Raw genomic sequence first — 20,341 nt, forward strand, 5'->3', positions numbered from 1 at the left:
CCACACATTAGTCTGCAAGTGAAACAGCTATAAAGGAATCAGGATGGATATTCAGGGTATGCTGATTGGCATGTTAAAGTGAAAAGGGACAGGCCAAAGGTCTTCCGGGCAAATGGGTAATTTCTATCCTGGCTCCATCCATCCATCCACATGACTCCATCTCCTGGGCATAAAACTGCCGTCCAACCCCAACCCTCAATACCCTTTCCCAGAAGGAAACAACTAAATGGGGGGCGGGGGGGGGTGCTGCCATTAAATTAAAAGGCTAAAGAAATCAAATGTTATCTGCAGACCAAGATGCACCGAACTCTGTAGGGTTGCAAGCTTTCTGGCACCCAAGTCTTGGAGGGGTCTGGGGATCGGTGGAGGAAGGACGGATGGGGGGTGGGGGGGTTAGTAATCAAGATCGATGAGGCGCTTACTCGTTGTCAGAAGTCGCCGTCTCCTCGCTCATCTTTCCCTCACCGTGATCCGATCTGGAGATGGAGGAGCAACAGTAGGCGGAGGAGCAGCAGCAGCACCGAGGGGCAGGAGGCAGCGACGGCCGGGGGGGCGAGAGGGCAGCGGCTCAGGGACCTCACCATGGTGGATGCCTCACCCAGAACGGTGCCCCCCCAGCCGGGAACCCTGGCCACCCCCGCAGGGGGGTGGCGGCAACAACCTCCGCCGTGGCGACCCCAGCCTCTTCCCTCGCCTCAGTGCCCAGCCAAGTGATCCGAGGAGGCCGGGGAGGGTGTGTGGAAAGGAAAAAAGAAAGGGGTGCTGCAAGGGCTGACTGGAGAGCTGCTCCTCCCGCCACTGGGGTGGAGTGCGGCGGGGTTCGGCAAGGAAGGAGCGGGCGAGCGAAGAAGCCCGGAGCAGAGGTGGCGCTTCCCTCAGGGATGCGGCGAGGAGGAAGCAGAGCTCGGCTTGGTGGGGGCCGGCAGGGGGGTGCCGAACCCAGGCTCCGGGCAACGGTGGCGCGGTCCTACCGGAGCCCACCCCACCATCTCCCGCCTGGCTGCAGGCTACCCGCTCAGCCCCGGGAGGCAAGTGGGGCGGTCCTCAAGAACGAGCGGAACCGGGCGAGGGGCCTGCGGTGGCGGATTCCTCCAGACACGCTCCAGCCGGGACGACTCCAGAGGGGGAAGAGGGGGCGGCGGGGAGCGTGTGCGACGGTGGTAAGCAAGCTGATCGCTCCCACCAGGGCTGACGAAGACCAGCCACTCCCGGGGAGCAGGGTTCCGAGAAGCAGCTTGAGAGCGAGGAGAGCGGCCGCAAGTCCCCCACCAGCCGGTGCCCAGCAGCAGCTCCGCGGGCCAGCTCCTCACCTCCCCACACCCGCCAGAGGGGAGTCGCGAGGGGGGCGGCGGAAGCGCTCACGCCGTCCGCTCCTTCCGCCGCCGCTGCTGCCCGAACTGGGGGCTCCCGCAGGAGGAGGCGAAGTAGTCCCTGGCGACTTCTCCCGACCTCCGGCTTTCCCCGAGGGCCAAAGTGACCACGGGGTGGGGTTGCCGAGCAGGGTGCCCGGGGAGTGAGGGCGTGTGGGTAGCAGGACTAAAAGCTGCGGTCTCCGGGCGAATCACTGCAACTCGAAGTCGTGTGCAGCATAGCAAGTTTCAGGAAAGTAGTTCCCTCCTCCCTTCATTTCCCAAATCGTTGTCGAGCCACTGAACGGGGAAAGGGAGGAGGGAGGCGGAGGGATACGTCAGGCCACGGGCTCGGTGTGCGTGCGCGCGCTCCAAACTCTTGGCACGCCGCGAAAGGGGGCGGGGGTGTGAGCTGCACTGGGAGCTGCTTGGGAGGCTGCATTGTTGCGGCGCGGTGCTCCCAGTTACTCGCTTTGGAATATCCAAGTTGCCTGAACGAAGAGGCTAGTATGACTGTGTGCTCAAGGACAGTATTGGAGGCTACTCCGATCTGACGTGTGTATGTGTGTATATGTTGTGTGTGTGGGTCTTCTTGCAAAGAATGGAACTGGCGTGAGTTCATCTTTAGTTAGTGGGGGTTCGAAGAGGGACTGTACAAGAGAGCTCCGCCTGCTGTCCTCTGCTTGCGTTGCTGCGTGTCCTAGCTGCATGCCCGGCGGGTGTGCGCGCGCGCGCGTGTGATAGAGAAAGAGTTGGTTTTAATACCTTGGATCCTTACTGTGCAAGGGGTATGCTGTGCAGAGCATTCATCTCCGAAAGCTAGGATGGTTGTTAATGGAGAACGACTTCCATTGAAGCCCAGGGTAGGCGTGTTACATGAATCTGGCGCAGCCAGAAGCACAGGAAATAAGTCCCGCGGCGAGAGAGGTTGCATAACTATAGCGCAGAAGATGCTTCTGTGGCATGAACTCCTCTGAACGGAGGCGGAACGCGAATTGAATAGGCAGCTGTCACGTTTGCTTTGTTAGAGGACAATGCATGCAGTCATTTCAAAAGGGTTTTGCACAAAAACCTGCTTAGGTTGCGGGCTGGAGTATAGGGGCTCCTGGACCAGAGGACTCTGAGCTCCTGGCTTCGCAAATTCTATTATCTCTTCTCTACTTAGGAAGCCAGTCTATTTGTTCTGACCCGGGAGACTGAATCCTAAAGGGGCTCCAGATTTTCTGACGCATCTCCCTAGGTAATCCATCTAGCTCTGTGCGCAGTGCATTTCTCTTCAATCTCAGGTTTGTGCAACCTGCGAATGAAGGTTGCTGCTCCTGCCACGTTGAAGGGTAGAACAATTCCTGAGGAAAAAGTAGGAGAACCTCCCACACAAGCCAGCACTCCTGCCATCTGTCTCCGGGAAGTTTCAGGATTGCTGTTCTCAGGAGCGCTCACACTAGCTTGTTAATAGTGTTTTGTCCATAGTAAGTGCTTAATAAATGTGTGACAAATAAATAAAAGTAGCTAAACCAGTTAGCTTGCCCCCCCCCCAAAAAAAAAGCATTCTGTTAATTTCTGAGGTTTCTTGCTTCCTGCCTCAGCAAGAGCAGCATAGTCCTTACTCCAAGTGAGGAAAGGGTAACGTTGGTGACAGGAAGGGGTGAGATGACCCTGGGATAATCAGATCTTATCTCTTACCTCTGAACCTGAGGTTTTTGTTGTTTTGTTGTTGTTTTTTTTTTTTTTAATCTTGTTTCTGCTAAGAACCTGTAATTGGGAGTGTTGGTACTGGCCTGCTCTCCTTCCAGTACTACTGCTGACTGCTTCAGCTGATCAGATTTGAGTCAAGTATCATCAGTTAAAATTTGTGTTCTAGACAAGTTACTTAAACTCAGCCTGTGTAAAACTAGTACCTAATTCACAGAGTTGTTGTACTGATTAAGAAGGTATGAATATATATATATATATACATATATATATGTATGTATATATATGGTACTTAGAACAGATTAAGAGCTCAGTAAGTCTTAACTTTTACTATGATTTTGTAAAATGGAGATAGTCAACTCCATAAGAGGTGGTGTCAGTTGCTCTGAAGGTTTAATGTAGAGCATTCAATAGCCTTGTTCATTCAATAAATAAGTGGGGCTTTTTTTCTTTGTACCTGTCTTGCGAGACACATACCCTGGCCCTTAGTAAGTCATCAGTAAATGATAGTTCTCAGACTTATGACGAAGTAAGTAAAAGGAACATTGGGTCCCTTGCAAAACCTCATTTCCTTTGGGAAAAATTGTATCTGAAATTCAAGTGCATCAGGGAAATTATCAGTAACAGGCTTGGGAGAAGATATGAAAACCATTTTGGTTGTCATTTGCAAGGCATTATGCTGGCCACTTTCACACACAGTGCCTACCCGAAGCGGCAAGGTATCATCAACAACCTGAATTAATGCTTTTAGGTTGTTCCCAATCCATGACCAAGACATAGCCCCCAAACAGTTTTTTTTTCAAGTGCTGTAAGTCCTCAGTTAACATTGATAGGTTCTTTGACTTTAAGGGAAACAACTTATAGCAAAACCAGTTTTACCAAAGGCTAATTCGTATAAAAGAGTTAGTTTCCTATGTTATAACAAAATGACATTGGATAAAGTGACATTATTCGAGGACCAGCTGTACGCTGCAGGTAGGGCTTTAATGTAGACTCTGGACCCCACTCTAGACATTGTGATCACCGACCTGTAATGGGACTAACAAGTCTGTTTGTTTGTTTGTTTGTTTCAGAAGTATGCCAGGTCCTTCCTAACATTCACAGACAACACCCTTTCCTTGCAACCTTTTGTGTTCATCACATCTCCAAACGCATCTCTAATTTAAACCTCTTCCAATGGGACACACACACACACACACACACACAAAGGTATATCTTAGGCTAAGGTAGATACTGGTCAAGGCCAGAGAACTGGTTCAACTAAGAAAGACGGAGTCAACAAGTCTTGAAAAGCTTCGTGAGAAATTACAGAGGTCACAGTTTCACCTTATGTTCCAACTCCATTCAGTTGATTGAGCTGTAGTCAAGAAGAATTCTGTGGCCATATTGGGGTCAGAAGAGTAAAGGACCCTTCCTTGCACTTGCTCCTATGTATTTTCTCAGGGTTTGTGAGAAGGAGCTGGCCACAATAGCTGATGTGTATAGGTGGCTGTCAGTACTACTGCCATGAGCTTAAGAATTAGCCACAGCCACTTGACACTTAAGCTGTTATAGATTACTAAGTATCCAAACACCCATAGGCCAAGAGCACAGTTGCCAAGTAACTGTCACTCTAGGAAATCATCAAAGGTAAGAAGGTACAAGTGGGTTCTGAGTTCCAGGTAGGTATCAGGCCAGAGGCCACAAGGACAGTCCTCATGGAGGCACTGGGGAGGCATGGGGCACTCCCATTGAAGGCTCTCTTCCTTCCAGACCACTTGGTCCATAGTGATCATCTTTTTTTTTTATGAACTCAGCATTTATCATCTCTAATTCTTCTTTTATTTTTCTTTACTATTTTGAACCTGTATTAGTAATTCTCTTTCTCTCCCCCCTTTTGTGTGTGTGTGTGCTACTTCACTTTTTGTGAGTTTTTGTTTGTTTTCCCAGTTACATTTTAAGTGGCTTGAAGGCACCGGCAGCATTAAGTACTTTTTGGTGTTCTCGTCAGCATTGGTTTTAAGTAATGGAAGCTATTCAAGTGCAATATGATGCCAAAGCTTTGTGCATATAGGTGTAAATGAAGCTGTATTGACTGACACTGTATTGACTGACACAGTGATGGAAGTCGGGAGTCCACTCTGGCTTCCTGCTGTGACTTGGACATCACTGCAGTTCAGCATGTCACACACATCGTGCCTTGCACTAATAAGCTCTCAGCAGATATTTGTATACTTGAAAAAGCCAAAAGAGGAAACAGCCATGCCAACATTTGAGGTTCTCACAGAATATAAAATACATACACACAGTTCCATGTCTAAGTCTACTCTTAACATTCCCTCTTAGCAGATGTTATTACAATTTTATATTGTAAAACTGTAGTTAATATGTGCCTAGATCAAAGAGAACACTATTTTCATGCTGTACTTTGTTTAATGAATGATTTTTTTTTCATGTAACCAGTCTCCTGGCTAATGAGCTCTGCCTCTCGGTGGAATAACTAAATGGTAACCATGTTTCTAAATAGTTTCCTTGCCTCTGGCATGAGTCTTTCTCTCCATCACTAGAGTTTCCACGTTCGTCTAAACTAATATAGAGTGTAAAGGAGAAGTATGCTATTTTATTTTTTTCCCCAAAGGACTACAATTGTCGGTCTGGTAGTATCCGGTGAGTGTGAAATCAGTTTACTTTTAATGCTATAACTGCCTTTTACAGGAAGTTTCCACAAGATTACAACCAGTACAAGGGAAATGAGCAGTCTGCAATTTCCTTTATTTTCAGTATAATCTTAGCGGGGAGGATGCTTACTAGGCCCCACACTGCTAAATAAAGCACTCCTCCCTTACCATGGTTCTGGCAAATAGCTTTGGCATGCTCCTTCTTTGGAGGTGAGATCCCATGACAAGATTCCCAAGACCATGTGCATGCAACACCAGTTCAGTACACAACAACGACAATGACAAAGTGTCTAAGCAGTTCCTTGGATTTTGCTTTCAATACGGCATTTGCCTTCCCTTTTAGTGAGTATTAATAATTAGCCCTTTTTTATAGGACCATAAAACTTACGCCCCTTAGGAACTTACCTTTGTAACACCCTTGCCCACGAGGTATTATTATCCACTCCAATTAACAAGAGAATTAGGAACTAAAGATCAGAGAGCTTAGGTGACTTACCAGAGGTCACGTATTAGTAAGGATGTGGCTAGAGCTCAAACTCAAATTTTCTCCTTCGAAAGCCTGTGTGCACGCGCATGTGTGTGTGTGTGTGTGTGTGTGTGTGTGTGTATTACATATAACTTGTCTAAGATGGGATCGTTGGTAGGGTATTGTCCACTTCAAGTCATTATTACTGTGGAGGATGACTTGGCGGGAGGGCAGGAAAGCCGTACTTTAGATAAAGAGAAGATTAAATCCTTGGCAGTCATCAGCTGCCTTCTGTGGGCCTCCAGCACTTTATGAAAACCTCTGGTGTCTCTTGCAAATTGGTAACTAATTCTAGGGCCTTGATAGGAAGACTGCTTCCAGTCGGAGGCAATAAACATCTGGTCGTGTTGTGGAATACTAGCAGCTTTGATGATCATGGTAGCCACTAGCCAGCACTGTGGCTATTTAAATTTAATTTCAGTTAAGTAAGATGAAAAATGTTCTCCTGCCCTGAGCGGGTAGCTCAGTTAGTGGGAGCCTCATCCCCATAGACCAAGGTTGTGGGTTCCATCCCTGGTCGGGGCACATACAAGAATCAACCAAGTGTGCATAAATAAGTGGAACAACAAAAATCGATGTTTCTTTCTCACCTGCTCTCTCCCTCTAATCGATAAATAAAATGTATTTCTAAAAAAACCTTTAAAAATGCACTCCTCGGCTGTACTAGCCACATTTCCAGTGCTGGGTAGTCACAGATGGTTCACAGCCCCAACGTTAGGTAGTTCAGATCTAGAACAGTTTTTCATCACAGAATATTCTGGCGGGCACTTTGATGTGTAGAGGTGTTGCTGTAAACAACACAAGCAGCTGCCTTGTTCTTAATACAGACATCTAACAACGATTGCCCTCCCAGATACATATGTGTCAGGTTTGAACTGGGACACACTGTATTTCCTCTTTGGACCTCAGATTGTCTTCATTGCCATCAACTCAAGGTAAAAGGAGGGATAACTTCGTAGTTAAAGTCTGCAGTAAACCTATGGAAGATATCTATATTGGTAAGCCTTAGTTCATTGATTTATTTATTTTATAAAAACACTAGAAATGCTCACGTTGAGTACTGTAAATCCTTCCTACTGAGAGCAGCAAAGCGTCACCGGGAGCTGGTTAGAAATTCAGACTCTGGGCTCCACCCCCAAAACCCTACATCCCTGCTCAGCCATAATCCGAATTTTTACAAGATCCCCAGGTGATTCATCTGCACATTAAAGTTTAAGAAGCCCTGCTGGAAATAATCTCTTGCTCTCTAATAGCGGCCCTACCTAATCTTGACAAGGTATATTTTCCTCAGGTTTGTCCAGCCCCCAAGTCTATAAAAGTGAGATAGACCTACCATCATTCCCCCATCTCTTCCTGGCCGCCCCCCTCCCCGCCCCCCCAAGAGGATGTTGGTTCCAACTGGCGTTTAGCCTCTTGTTTCTGGTCTGCGGTTTAGATCACTGACCCTCCTGGCTCTGCTCCTCCCGGATTTCTTCCCCACCCCTTCCCGTATCCCTCTTTCCTATCAACTATCCCTATTTTCCTAAAAACAAAAACAAAAATAAAAACCTTCGGTTTTTCTAACTCTCTCTGACTCCTTGAAGGGCCCCTCCTCTCCACACTCTGCAACATCACTCTTGACTAGGATTTTATCATACTTTACTAGGCATGTGGAAAGCCTGGTAGTTCTACACAACCCACTCAGGGAGTATTAAAAATGCATCTTGTAACTTCTGTTTGCTCCACTGTAGTTTAAAAACCAAACAAAACTTAAGGCCTGCCTTTTACACGTGGCATCGACCCTTCCAGACCTCTGTCTGTGTTGGCAATGTGTGTGTGTGTGTAACATGTAGTCGAACAGTTATAATGGAAGGAATACAGACATTTAGGTGTTAGAGGTTATATGTATTAGATGCATTATAAAGGGAATGTTAGTATTAGAGGAAAAAGAAAGTTATTTTTATCATCTGTGTTGTATAACACCTTGTGCCGTATAAGTGTTTCCTTTTGGTTTTCCATGTTTTCCTAGATGTGTGGTGAAATTTTGGAGACCAGTTAAAGGCTGTTGCAGTGATATAAAAGACCAGTTTGGGCATTAGTCAGGTGCTGGAGAGTAGAGGAAGAATACCAATGCACTGGCACCTTGGTACCGATCGTTTCTTTGTTCTGGAACTTTTTGGAGAATGAAAATATTTCTTCATTGATGAGTGATGAGTGCCAAAACCAGGGATACCAAGCAGCTGGTGAGTGCTGCAGCCGGGCAGTGTGGTGACTCACACAAGTTCTAGCAAGTGCAACAAGTCCGGAGCAAGCGCCGAGTGCTGGAACATTTTTTTCTTGATGAGTACAGGGTTTGATGGGTTCTGAAGGGGACAAGTACCAAGGCACGACTGTACTAGATACCAGAATCCTCGAGAGTACTTTAGCTGCTGGGAGGCCTGCTCTCTGGACACTTGCAACGTAGCTGGGGAGACATGGGAAGCCGAAAGAAAACACTCAGAAAATACAAGATGTCACATAAGTACATGCCATGACAAGTAATAAAAATAACTGCTGTTGTTTCCTCTCATGGCACTAACCTTATCAGCATTCCTAAATATGTCCATTTTGGAATCCTATGATAATAGCTTTCATATCTTTGTATGATAAAATGTAAAATATATACCACCATGAAAATTTCCGTGTTTAAAATTAATTTTAAACTTAAGTTCCAGTGACATCTGACCAATCCTAACCTCACCAGAAAGAAATATTTTCATTCTCCAAAAAGTTTAGAACCCTAAGACGACACTGACTTAGAGAATGCCACCCTCGACTCCAGAGTTCTTTATCGGGAAGCCCTAAAACACTTCACACGCTGATTGTCTTCTGGGTTTGAGCCAGCCTTTGTTTACGTCAAGTTTCCTTCCTTTGCCGGATCATGCCAGTCTTCCCTGTGGGTCTCCTGCCAAACCATGCCAAGGACTTTGAACAGTCTCTCTTTACATGCCTTATTGTTTTTGCTAATTTTAAGTACATCTCCTGGTATTTTCCATAAACTTTTTAGAAGTCATTTGGGAGGAAAAATTGCTTTTTACAGTTCCCCAGCATTTAATCTAGCCTGCATCTTAGAACTGTTACTCTTGGTATATTTCATGATGCTATTCTTAACTATGTATTTGTTTAATGCCTATAGTTATCTGTTGTCTCCAAGGTTTTTTAAAAAAATTTATTTAATTATTGTTCAAGTACAGTTTTCTGTCTTTTACTCCCTTCCCAGACCACCCCCCCCCCAGTGCTCCCCACCTCCCTCCCTGTTTCCAAGTTTTTATTAAACCAAAATATTCACATGTATCCAATTATTTTTGTACAATAACTTGTAAAGTGAAGGTCTGATAGGGGCTTATCAAATGTTATTTTATATGGTAATAGTAATTTATTACTCCAAAAGAACAAGTTTTAATTTCTGTTTTCAACCTATGTCTTTGGATATCCTACCTATTCAAAAGACATTAGATATTTTGCCAAGCTTTTGTTCAAATTTATAAACTCTATTTGTGTATGATTCCAGTTTATTTTTTCACTTTTCTTATATCTACAAGGTCAAATTTCCTTGGAAATCACTTGAAATGTAGTTAATTTAAAGGTGATTTTTAATGTTTTTACTTCAGATATTAATGTTTTATAAAACCAATAGTAGTCAGTAAAGGGTAGAGAAAACCTTCAGAAATCATCATTAGAATTAACAAGAGAGTGGTTTACGTTCAATTCTCAAAGGATCCATCTTCAATAAACGTAGAGAAGATGTCTATATAAGAAACATTAACTGATAGATTCATTTTATATGCCAGGCTCAATAATGGAGATGGAATTAAAGCAGTCCTTGAGTTCAAGGAACTTCTGTCTAGAGAAGATGAAAACCGGTGAATTGCCATTACCATGGTCAGTGCTATGCAAGCTATGAATGAAATGCTATGGGAGCAATTAACTTTGCTTCACATAAAACAGAAGATGAACAGTAGGTGAGTTACCTTTAAACATCATTGTGAAACATAAACAAGAACAATGAAATGAAAAGCCATTCTTGAAAATGACTTTACCCATGTGTTCAAGGAGATTGTAATTAGAAAAAAAAAATGCTGACAGTTGTTTAACTTCACCTTTCAAAGGGACAATAGGAGCTAAGAGAGATGTAATCAATGTGTGGTTGTATTTTGTACACTTTCATATCACAACAAGGCCAGAGTGCTAAAGATGAAACCCATGAGGGTAAAGCTTTCACATCACTCCCTGCCCTTAGGCCTGTTTAGATGTTACCCTTTTCACCAACACCTGTCTCATGCCCCCCCCACCCGAGGATGTTACCATACAGTGACCTGATGGATATTTATGTAGCTGGTTTGTTTTCAGTTGGGTTGCTGGTAGTTATTGCATAGGCCCTTTGGGTATATACGAGCAGTCTCCTAATTAGTACCTATATGCTCTGAGAAAATGCTCTGTAGCATAATGCACCTTGTTTTGATCCCCGACTCGAGAACTCTGTGGTTGCGCTCTGTGTGCCGAAGGCCCAAGGCTGCCCGTTCTCGTCTCTCTCATCCCAGTGCAGTTTCACTGGGTCTCCCACTTCTCTGTCTTTTCTGAACGACACATGTACAGATTCTATACCGGACACGTTTGTTCTGTGTATTTGATTACAAAAACTGTCCTTAGGTTCCTTGTGTATGTTTTGAATATCAAATTAATAAAACAGGTACCTTGGTTTCTAAAAAATTTTTTATCTTCTCCAAATATACACTATTATACCCACAACAATGTTGACAGAAGTTGCCTCTTACCTCCTCGACGTTTGAGGGAAATTCATGTGGACATGGGTCATCCTCTACACCTTAAAACAATCATTTTAAAAAGCACAAACCAATTAATATCAAGATTAAGAAATCTCAAGATTTATTGTACCCTTAGCTAAATATGGTCATGACATAACTGTCACTAAAATACTCACATATTAAACATTATTATCAGTGAGTTACTGTGTTTTCTAAGAAAAATAATAGATAAAAATAAAAGTATTGTTTTAAAAGGCTTCTCACAATTACCTTTTCTGTATTTGAGATTCTGTTTTTATTTATGTAATTTGAAAATTGGCTTTTTCTCACAGAAACACTGTATACATTGTATTCAGACGAGCAATACGACGCATCAGGGAGAAATTTAATGGAACTAGTTAAGTGCTATTACTATGAAATGTACATTTGTCCGTAGCATTCCCCTAGCACAGCTTCCCCAACACAGAGATGTTAAATAAAACCAGCATTATTCTTTAAAGTGTTATGAGGCCAATACCTAAGTTTCTCCTTTCCTAGACCAGTAATACAGAATAATCCACTCCATGAATACAAATGGGCAATTGTTGCTGGGCTCTCTTATATTAAAATGTGGGACATGTTCTTCTCTGGTGGAGGACGTGAAGATGATCATAATAGCTAACATTTATTGCCTGGTTACTGCACACTGTGCACTGTTCGACACACTGTACATATGTTACCGCCAGTCTCAGCACGGGATAGTTACTATGAGTATCATCTCCATTTTAGTGGTGAGGAAGCAGAAGCACACATCAATAAATAACTTGCTTGAGCAGGTTTCATAGCAAGAAAGTAGTGGATCTCAGATTAAAATTCAGTCCATTTGGTTCCAGAGCTCCACTCACAGTGCAGAACTACCATGGCCAGTGTTTGACCAAAGTAAAAGAAGAGAAAGGAACTATAAGAAGGACCCGAACAAGGGGAAAAAGAAAAAAAAGTGTGAGGTAAGAGAAGAAAAATGGAAGAAAAATAAAGATGAAAAAGAAAAGGAAGGACATAGGAAAGAAAGAAATGGGAAAAATTACCTTCTGACTCTCTTGCGCCACCAAAGCAGTGGCCAACTTTAAAGGAGCTTGCTCATATCAACACCAATGAAATGCACTGCATTGTGGGTACTTTTCCATGTTTCCAAGCCCTTGGCCCACGCACCCCTTCACATCCACACTCGGGCATATTTCTTCCAACCGGGGGACATTGTCCTGGCATCTTCCCTTGCTGTACTTCTAAGATTCACAAAAACTGTAGAAGCATGGACTCTTACAAAGAAAGATGAGATCGACGCTACACTCGTCATTTGATTTGAGCTTTCAGGCATAAGGTAAGCTGGAGGCCAAATGTTTACACAATGTGTCCTCCAAATATCCTGGAAGAAAGAGTAAAAGATGGATTTCAAGTTCTCCCTAATTGCTTAGACTCACCTCCTCTTTGATGTGTAGGAAAGGTCATGGGGAAGCATTATGTAACAGTGGTGCTCAACCAGGGTCGATTGTGCAGCCCTGCTCTCAGACCCTTGGTAGTGTCTGGAGATATTTTTGGTTGTCACGACTGGGGCAGGGAGAGAGAGAACACCATTGGCATCTGGTAAGTGGAGGCCAGGGATGCTACTAAGGGTAGCTCCTCACAATGAGGGACGTCAATAGCGCTAAGGGTGAGAAGCCCTGCTCTGTAAGACAGTGCTATCTGGGCTCAGGTTAAAGCTCCCCTCCAGTGGCACGAGAATTTGTTCTCTAATAAAAGTACAAGGACAACAGGAACTTTTTCCCAGCCAAATTCCACTTTTTCACTCTAACTCCTTCCTGTCCGGCTGGGCAATTCATGAAAGAAAAAAAAAAGGTGCAGAACAAAAGTCATATCAAGGTCCAAGCCCAAATATTTGGGTATGATTCCTTGCCAGCATTTTCTACCTCTGGTCACATGTGAATGATATTTGGGTGTTTCTTTGGAAAGCCAGGGATTGAAATGAAACTGAGCAAGTGTTGTTGAGATACTAATAGAAGAAAGGAAAACCTTTATTCTGATGCAACTGCCCAAGGAATACTAATTACCCAGTAATTAGAGAAGATACTTTGATGAATCTTCCCTAAGAAAACTTTCATTACAAATTGGAATGTTACCTTTTATGTGCTTATTAATGATAACATGCAATATGTTTAGAAATTTTCAAAAAATTGAGAGTCTCTTACATAAGCTAGGAAGAAGCAGATCAGTATCTAAATTCATGTTCTCTGACTCTTACCAGGTCTAGCATTATTTGCATAATATAATTCTGCTTATCTCATTATCCCTGTTCCCAAGATTATTCAAAGAACAGAATATAACCCTATTGGTAGTTTTTTAAAATGCAGAGCCAAATAAAATCAATATATAAATTATATACACATAATTATATACACATATAATCATACACATATACATATATACACACATATGTATATACGTATACATGATATGTATACATATATACATACATATGCTATATATACATATATTAACATAGTGGCATTGGAATTTGTTATAATTTTATAACATTATAATTTTATTATAATCATCATAAAAGACTCCAAAATAAAATTTAAAAATCAAATAAAAAACAAGTAAAAATAAAAATCCTAATGCCTTATCTCTGTACCTCAATGGATCATCATCTCGTGTACTTCCTGGGATCCCCCAACCCCTTTGGAGGCTACCGGAGGGGGATAGGTTTTGTACCTTGCTGTGTGTCAAACTGGGAGACCTGGCCTATCGGTGCCTCTTCAGCGACTCCATTCGAAATGGCTATGGTAAGATCAGTATTAGATACCAATCCCGGTTCAGATGGACTCTTAAACCAAATGACACAACAGTAATAGGAGAATACGACCCTCATCTGTGAGAACAGTGCATGAAAAAGGTGGTGGGGGTGGGGAGAGACTTCTGCCTCTTAAGGTAAATACAGAGGGTGACAAGGTAGATCCACAGCACAGATTGAAGCTCCAGAGCATTTCACCATGAAGGCCTTTATCTCAGAGTCACAAGGAACTATGCTTATCATTCCTCTCCAGTACTTCTTGTTTTAAAGATTTTATTTATTTATCTTTAGAGGGGAAGGGAAGAAGAGAGGGAGAGAAATATCATGGTTACCTCTTGTGTGTCCCCTGCTGGGAACTGGCCTGCAACCCAGGCATGTGCCCCGACTGGGAATCAAACTGCAATCCTCTGGTTTGCAGGCCTGTGCTCAATCCACTGAGCTATACCAGCCAGAGCTCCAATACTTCTTTTATAGTAATCACGCAACAAAATGCACACTGGGGTCATTCAGTGTAAACGAAAAACTACTATACTACAGAGTGAGGAGCTCTTAGGGGCATGAATCATATGCAGGAAGGCTAAATCTAAACATACCATTTAGTTACTTCATTCAATTTGGCTTAAGATGTCAGTAAAGCTTCTATAATTTTCTTGTTTCACTTTTTACCAGTATTTGCGCTTCCTCCCTTGATGTGGATGGAACTGTATCAGACCTGGGACAAATCTGAGGTGAAGAAAATATAAAAAATGTTAAATAATGTCTCTTAGCTTTCCCGAGACTGGAAGTAATCTCCATTCTGTCTTGTTTCTCCATGACTTACCCTCACATTTAGACAGGATAATAACACTTCATTTAAGTCCCTGATGGCCTGAGTGAGGATATTCCTTTGATCCCCATTCTAGGAAATGCCCCATCTGCAAAGCATCTTCTGTGTTCCAGTCTGCTCCAGCTACATTGCTTTCTGTCAAAGTATAATATTGTTAACTGGCCACCCTGTAGCCTTCATAATTCTTAAAATCTGCAACTTTTGGAAATAAAAGACATATTAGAATATATTGGATATAACTATTTTCATCTCAATTAATAGATACTTAAATGGGTAAGTGAATGATTTAATTTTTTAAATTGGGGCATTTAATGGGAAAATGCTAAGGCATCTAATTACCAAAAGGAGAGCAATGCATTGGGCCTCTAGTTCAGCTAGGATCATGGATTGAAAAGCTGTTTCTGTCTCCCTGCTCGACCTCTGTGTCTGTTTTTTCCTTCCATCTATTGGAGACTTCTACTGCTCAAATGAAATTGGAGAAGGCGGTCACCAACCAGTTGTGCATTTGTATTCCCTAAGTTTTAGCCACCAGAAGGAGGCTCGTATCATTTTTTGGTTCCAGTTCTGAAATTCTTTGGAAAAAACTGCATTGGCCCAGCTTGGGAGTACCTATGTTTGGACCAGTCATGGGAAGGGCAGGGTTAGCTCTGACTAATTTTGGGATTAGTAGTGTGATCCCACTATAATCACATAGATGATGGAGCTGAAGAGGGGCTGGCCCCAACCAAGTGGGAGACTGGCAGAAAAAAACTGCAGGTATTTACCACAGAAATAATTCAGTCGAAGCCTTTCATGTCACAGATGATGGAAATTAGGCTCAGAAAAGTGGGTGGACCAGTCTAGTGAGAAACCCGGAGCTGGATCTCAGGTCTCCTGAATGCTAGATTCACCGTCTTTTATTCATCCGATGTCTGCTAAGCTTTTACCATGCGCCAGACCCGGTCTCAGGTGCTCAGGCTGGTTACAGCCACGAACAGCAACCACAGAAGCTTTCTTTGTCCTCACTACACTGCTTCTCAGACCAAACGGATTGTCTTCTCATCTCCCTTCTCTTAAACAGCTCTTTTTTTTTTTCAAATCAGTGTACCTATTCTTATAGAAAACTCCAGAGCTCATTCTTTCTGCCTCTTCATTGCTTTCCCACAGGCCAATTGATTCCTACGTTAGCTTTTCTAAAGTCCATGTGAAGAGTGATCAGTTGCTCTGACCCCTAGTCACAACACACAGATTTAATACACACAAGGCGTTGGGAAAAAAAGTGTTGTTTTCACCATTTACTTAGTAGTTGTGATGCCTCACTTACTACTTTGCCTCAAGAGAGGGATGTTTATATATAATGGTTGCAAATTCTTTGGAAAATTTTTGGGAATGCCGAAAATTAAAATAAAGGAATGAACACTAACCTGAGTATTGGTGTATGGTCAGACATACATTGAGCTTTCCATTTGCTAGCTATGTGACCTTCAGAAGTTCATTTCACTTCTCTGTGCCTCAATTTCCTAATTAATAAACTAAAAGTGAGGACTAAACAACCTCTACTGAAATTATTTATAATCCCCACGTTTACTATATTCTTGAAAGGATTGGAGAAGCCAATGAAATATAAAATCCATTTCAGTTTCAAAATTCTATATTTTCATGACAGCAAGTGGCTTCACAATGCTTTATGCAAGGGTGCTTAGCCCAGCATTTCACTATTTGTACATAGATCCTAACTGATCTAATTCTGCTCACTAAGTAAACCAAATTTCTTTGAAAACAAGATGGCTTTGTCTCCCAGTTCTAGCATTATAATGAATTGCTGCTGTGATTTTTAAAATATCTATTTAGGTAGCCAACAAGTCTCATGCTGGTTTCACATGGAAAAATGTCATATTCCAAATGATTTCTTTCTCCCCATATTAGAAGGCTAAGATATAATATGAACTTGTAATTTATATTATTTGGAAGTCTCCATGCATTTTATTCCATGAAAATCTAAGAGAAATGGGAGAGAAAGGCATTTCATTTTTGCTCCTTGGATGGCTCCAATATACCTGCCTGATTAATTTTTTAGGCCTGCTTTAATTTTGTGACTCCCTGGTACACAGGTCTGTGCAATTTTTTCTGTCTGATATCAGAACACTTTCATATTAAATTCTACAAAAAGTCATCTGGGGTCCAGCATTTCCATACCGCCCTTTGTTCCCTTGACTACAAGAGACGGCTGTGCCTTGATGGGTCCTAGAAGGGACAGCATGTGAAATGTGCCTGTTCCCAGAAACCACATCAGTCTCTGTGACTGGATTCTGGACAGGCATTCCTGGAAGCAGCCACTCAGGAGTGCTACTTTTAGCAACAATAGCAACTAAGATACGATGCTCCAGTCAGGACATTGTGCTGTGTCTTTCCTAAGTGTCTTGAATGAGCTTGCTGGGCTCAGAGCTGAATGCTAGCCTTCACGTTACATGGTTATCAGTGTTTTCCCCCTCAAATGTGGTGACAGAGTGAACCTTCTGTCACCACATTTGAGGGGGAGCAGGTTGGTAATGAGCATCGAAAACCTTAAAAATACTCAAAATTTATCTTAGTCATTCTACCACGTAAGAACTTGTATTAAGAAAACAAATGTGTGCTATAGCGGCTAGCATATAGAAAACGTGCAATAAATGTTAGTTGTTGCTATAAAAATGATCAACAACATCACCTGCAATGTTGAAAACTTAGATTAAACCTAGATGTCCCAGAAAAACAGATTGATTAAATAAATATTATCATGTCCTTACAAGGTACCATGGAGTACCATTAAAAAGCATGTCAGTGGCTTCCACATTTTGGTGTGCAACAGAATTGCCTGAGAAACCTATTAAAAAATGAAATTTCCCAAATATTTTATGAATAACTGGAAAGTTCTATCAATAAGAGAGAAGTTAGGATTCATATATAAACTCAATATGTATTATAGAGAGAATATTAATTTTGCCTAAAGGATTGGTGTCAAATCATTGTCAAAGACTTGGTGTCAATTCTTAACCAGTTTATCTCACCAATAACCATCTATCTTAAAATGACCCATTTAAATCCTTCAGGTCACTGAAAACAAACCTCACTTGAAGCAATATCTTGTTCAATGAAATTTTCTTTAAACGGTCATTACTAAAAAATGTTTTTCCCCAATACTACGAATTACGTAATTGTCTTTATAGGTAGACAGATATCTCTGTAATAAAAGAATGACATTTTCCTTTAAGAGAAGGAGTCCATTTGGGGAAACACTTCATATGTGGGGCTTTCAGTTGGCGTTTCTCTGTGTTCTCCTAGTATCTGTGTTGGAATCAAGGGTAGTTGGAAGGCTGTGGCTAAGCGGAGTGAAACAAGCACTGAGTTATTAACTCAGAAGTTTGTTCCAATTCAAGATGAATAATTTTATCTGTAGTTTCTATTTTGCTCAAAGAAATATACATACTAAGGAAATGTCCAACCAAGTGCCTAATTGAACAAAGAAGCCATTAGACTGAAATGGCTTCGAAGCCTTAGGAGCCCAGTAAGCAAACCCAAACCTAGGCCTAAAGTGCCTCGAGGTGAAGAAACAACCAATCACAAGTAGCCAACCAGGTTTTTCCAAATAAGGCAAGTGCTTAAACAAATGCCAATTAAATGATTGCTTTGCTTTGCCTGTGCCTCTTGTGTTCAAAAAAAAAAAAAAAAAGTAAAAAGTCTTCTCTAGCTGTTGTTGGTGAAGCACTCTTTATGCACTTCTGGTTTGTCTCTACCCTATTTGAATTGATTTTTGCTCAAATAAAATACAATTTTAATATCCTAGATCTATCTTTTAACAACAGGGTTTGTTTTCTTCCAGATAAATCATCACTGCGAAGATCAATGTGATAGATTTTGTGTACACAGGAAAGTCCAAGTTCTTTCTATCTTCCGGGTCCTCCTTGCTGCCTAGACATTATTGTCCCAAATCATGGAGTTGACCCATCAGCAGCACAGCGACTCAGTGAGTGCTGATATGTCATACTTTAGGAAGAAGGTTAGAGTCCCAGTTTCTTATTCCTTCCCAGGCAACAACCTCCCTAGCAGCAGCACTGTAATTACCGAGAGCTTATCTGAGCCAGGCGCTGCTTTCTAATCACTTCACCTAGGGCTGTATTTACATATTTAGTTCTCACCCTAAGAGGTGATAATACTATTATTCACTCCCATTTTACAGGTGAGGAAATTTCACCGGGGAGGTAAAGATCACACAGTTACATATAAATGATCCATAAAGATTTGAACAATAATATTCTGAAAGTCTATGGTATACTATTCTAATGTCAACTTTTGCTTCAAATACTGGAGAAGCTATGGGTGGAGGAGAGAATGCAAATGACTGATGGTAGAAGGAGGTGCCTGAGGACCAAAAAGGGGAGAGTTCTGAAGGTTGCAAAGTAAAACTAGGAGAGTAGGAGCCTGGTCAGAAATCATGCTCTTCTCTGCCTCTGATTGGCTAAGGCCTTTGGAAAAGGAATTTCATTTTTCTGAACCTCAGTTTCCTATTTTGTAAAAGCTGATACTAACAGCACTTCCATCCTATCCTCAGTGAAATAAAATAATATGTGCACAATAGGCACAGAGAGACCTTAGCTGTCACCCTCCCCCACCCCTGCAACCAAAGGCAAAGAAAGAAACCTGAGATCTTTGAATTTACTCAACTGAAAAGACAGATTTCCAAGTAAACTTTGCTAAGGACCAGAAAACAAAACAAAACAAAGAAGAATACTAAAACAAACAAACAAAAGAACCCAGCAGGCATTTGTAACCATTAATTCTCATAACTTCAAATGTTCTTTTACTGTTATCTCCTTTTTTTTTTAGCTTCTCCCCTCCTCCTTCTTTTCTTCCTCGGCCTTATTCATTTCTCCCTTCATTTCTTAACAGAATCCTTTTTGAAAACCTCCAGCTTTGGCTGGAGGATACATTTCTACTGAGACCAGAAAACTATGGAAAGCAGACTGCCCTGGGGGACACCCAGCTGCAAAGCGAAAACACAAAAAAGCTGGCTGAGCTGGGAGATGAATATTCTAGAGGGAGGAAGTGTGGGGATGACTAAAAACTGCAGATTCTTTCTGGCCTGGGATTGACTTTCCCAAGTTCTACTTTGCTTATATAAAGTTGATTTACTTTATGGAAGTGATCCTTTGCCTACGCCATCTTATATTTCTTTTTGCATATCCTTAGAATCACTTAGGTTGTGTCAGGCACACATGTCTCATTTGCCATCCAAATTGCTGGTTGGAATGAGAAAATGTATCTTCTTCCTTTGGTTTCACCTCTGTGTATAAACAGTCTTTTCACACACAGAGGTGAATATTCCAATATTCATTGTATGGTAGCTTTGATATTTTAGTCTATTTTTTCTCTCCCACAAATGCCTAACTATGCACTCAGTTTAATAAGAGTTTATCAGGTGAACTGTATAAATGAAACAAAGATGTACTATCAGTCCAGGGAAAAAGATATATTATTGTAAAAGGCTTGATTCTTTCCAAGATTTTGAAGGATTTTAATGTTCTAGGTTATGTTTTAGATAGAAACTACAAAGGGAATCATAAAACATGAAAATAAGTACAGAGTGATATCTTGCATTGTTGTCATTAAGTGGTCAGGGCATCCTATTTACATAAATAATTTTTGATTGTCTTAATACATTAGT

The 20,341-nt window shown here is 41.9% G+C and overlaps 1 protein-coding gene across 2 annotated transcripts in view; it reads right to left on the bottom strand.

Annotated features, from left to right (window-relative positions):
• Positions 1 to 1,632, bottom strand: part of SPRED1 (sprouty related EVH1 domain containing 1) — a 116,091-nt gene extending 114,459 nt beyond the window's left edge. The window contains exon 1 of one of the 2 annotated variants that reach the window (XM_037056107.1): positions 423 to 1,632. In XM_037056107.1, the coding sequence (XP_036912002.1) occupies positions 423 to 454 (32 nt within the window). In that variant the 5' untranslated portion in view covers positions 455 to 1,632. The remainder of the gene's footprint in view (positions 1 to 422) is intronic. The other variant, XM_037056106.1, reaches the window with a different exon arrangement.
• Between the last annotated feature and the right edge of the window lie 18,709 nt (positions 1,633 to 20,341).

The sequence above is a fragment of the Sturnira hondurensis genome, unplaced genomic scaffold (assembly GCF_014824575.4).
Source record: "Sturnira hondurensis isolate 20B ecotype Veracruz unplaced genomic scaffold, ASM1482457v3 Scaffold0008782, whole genome shotgun sequence".
Classification (NCBI taxonomy): Eukaryota; Metazoa; Chordata; class Mammalia; order Chiroptera; family Phyllostomidae; genus Sturnira; species Sturnira hondurensis.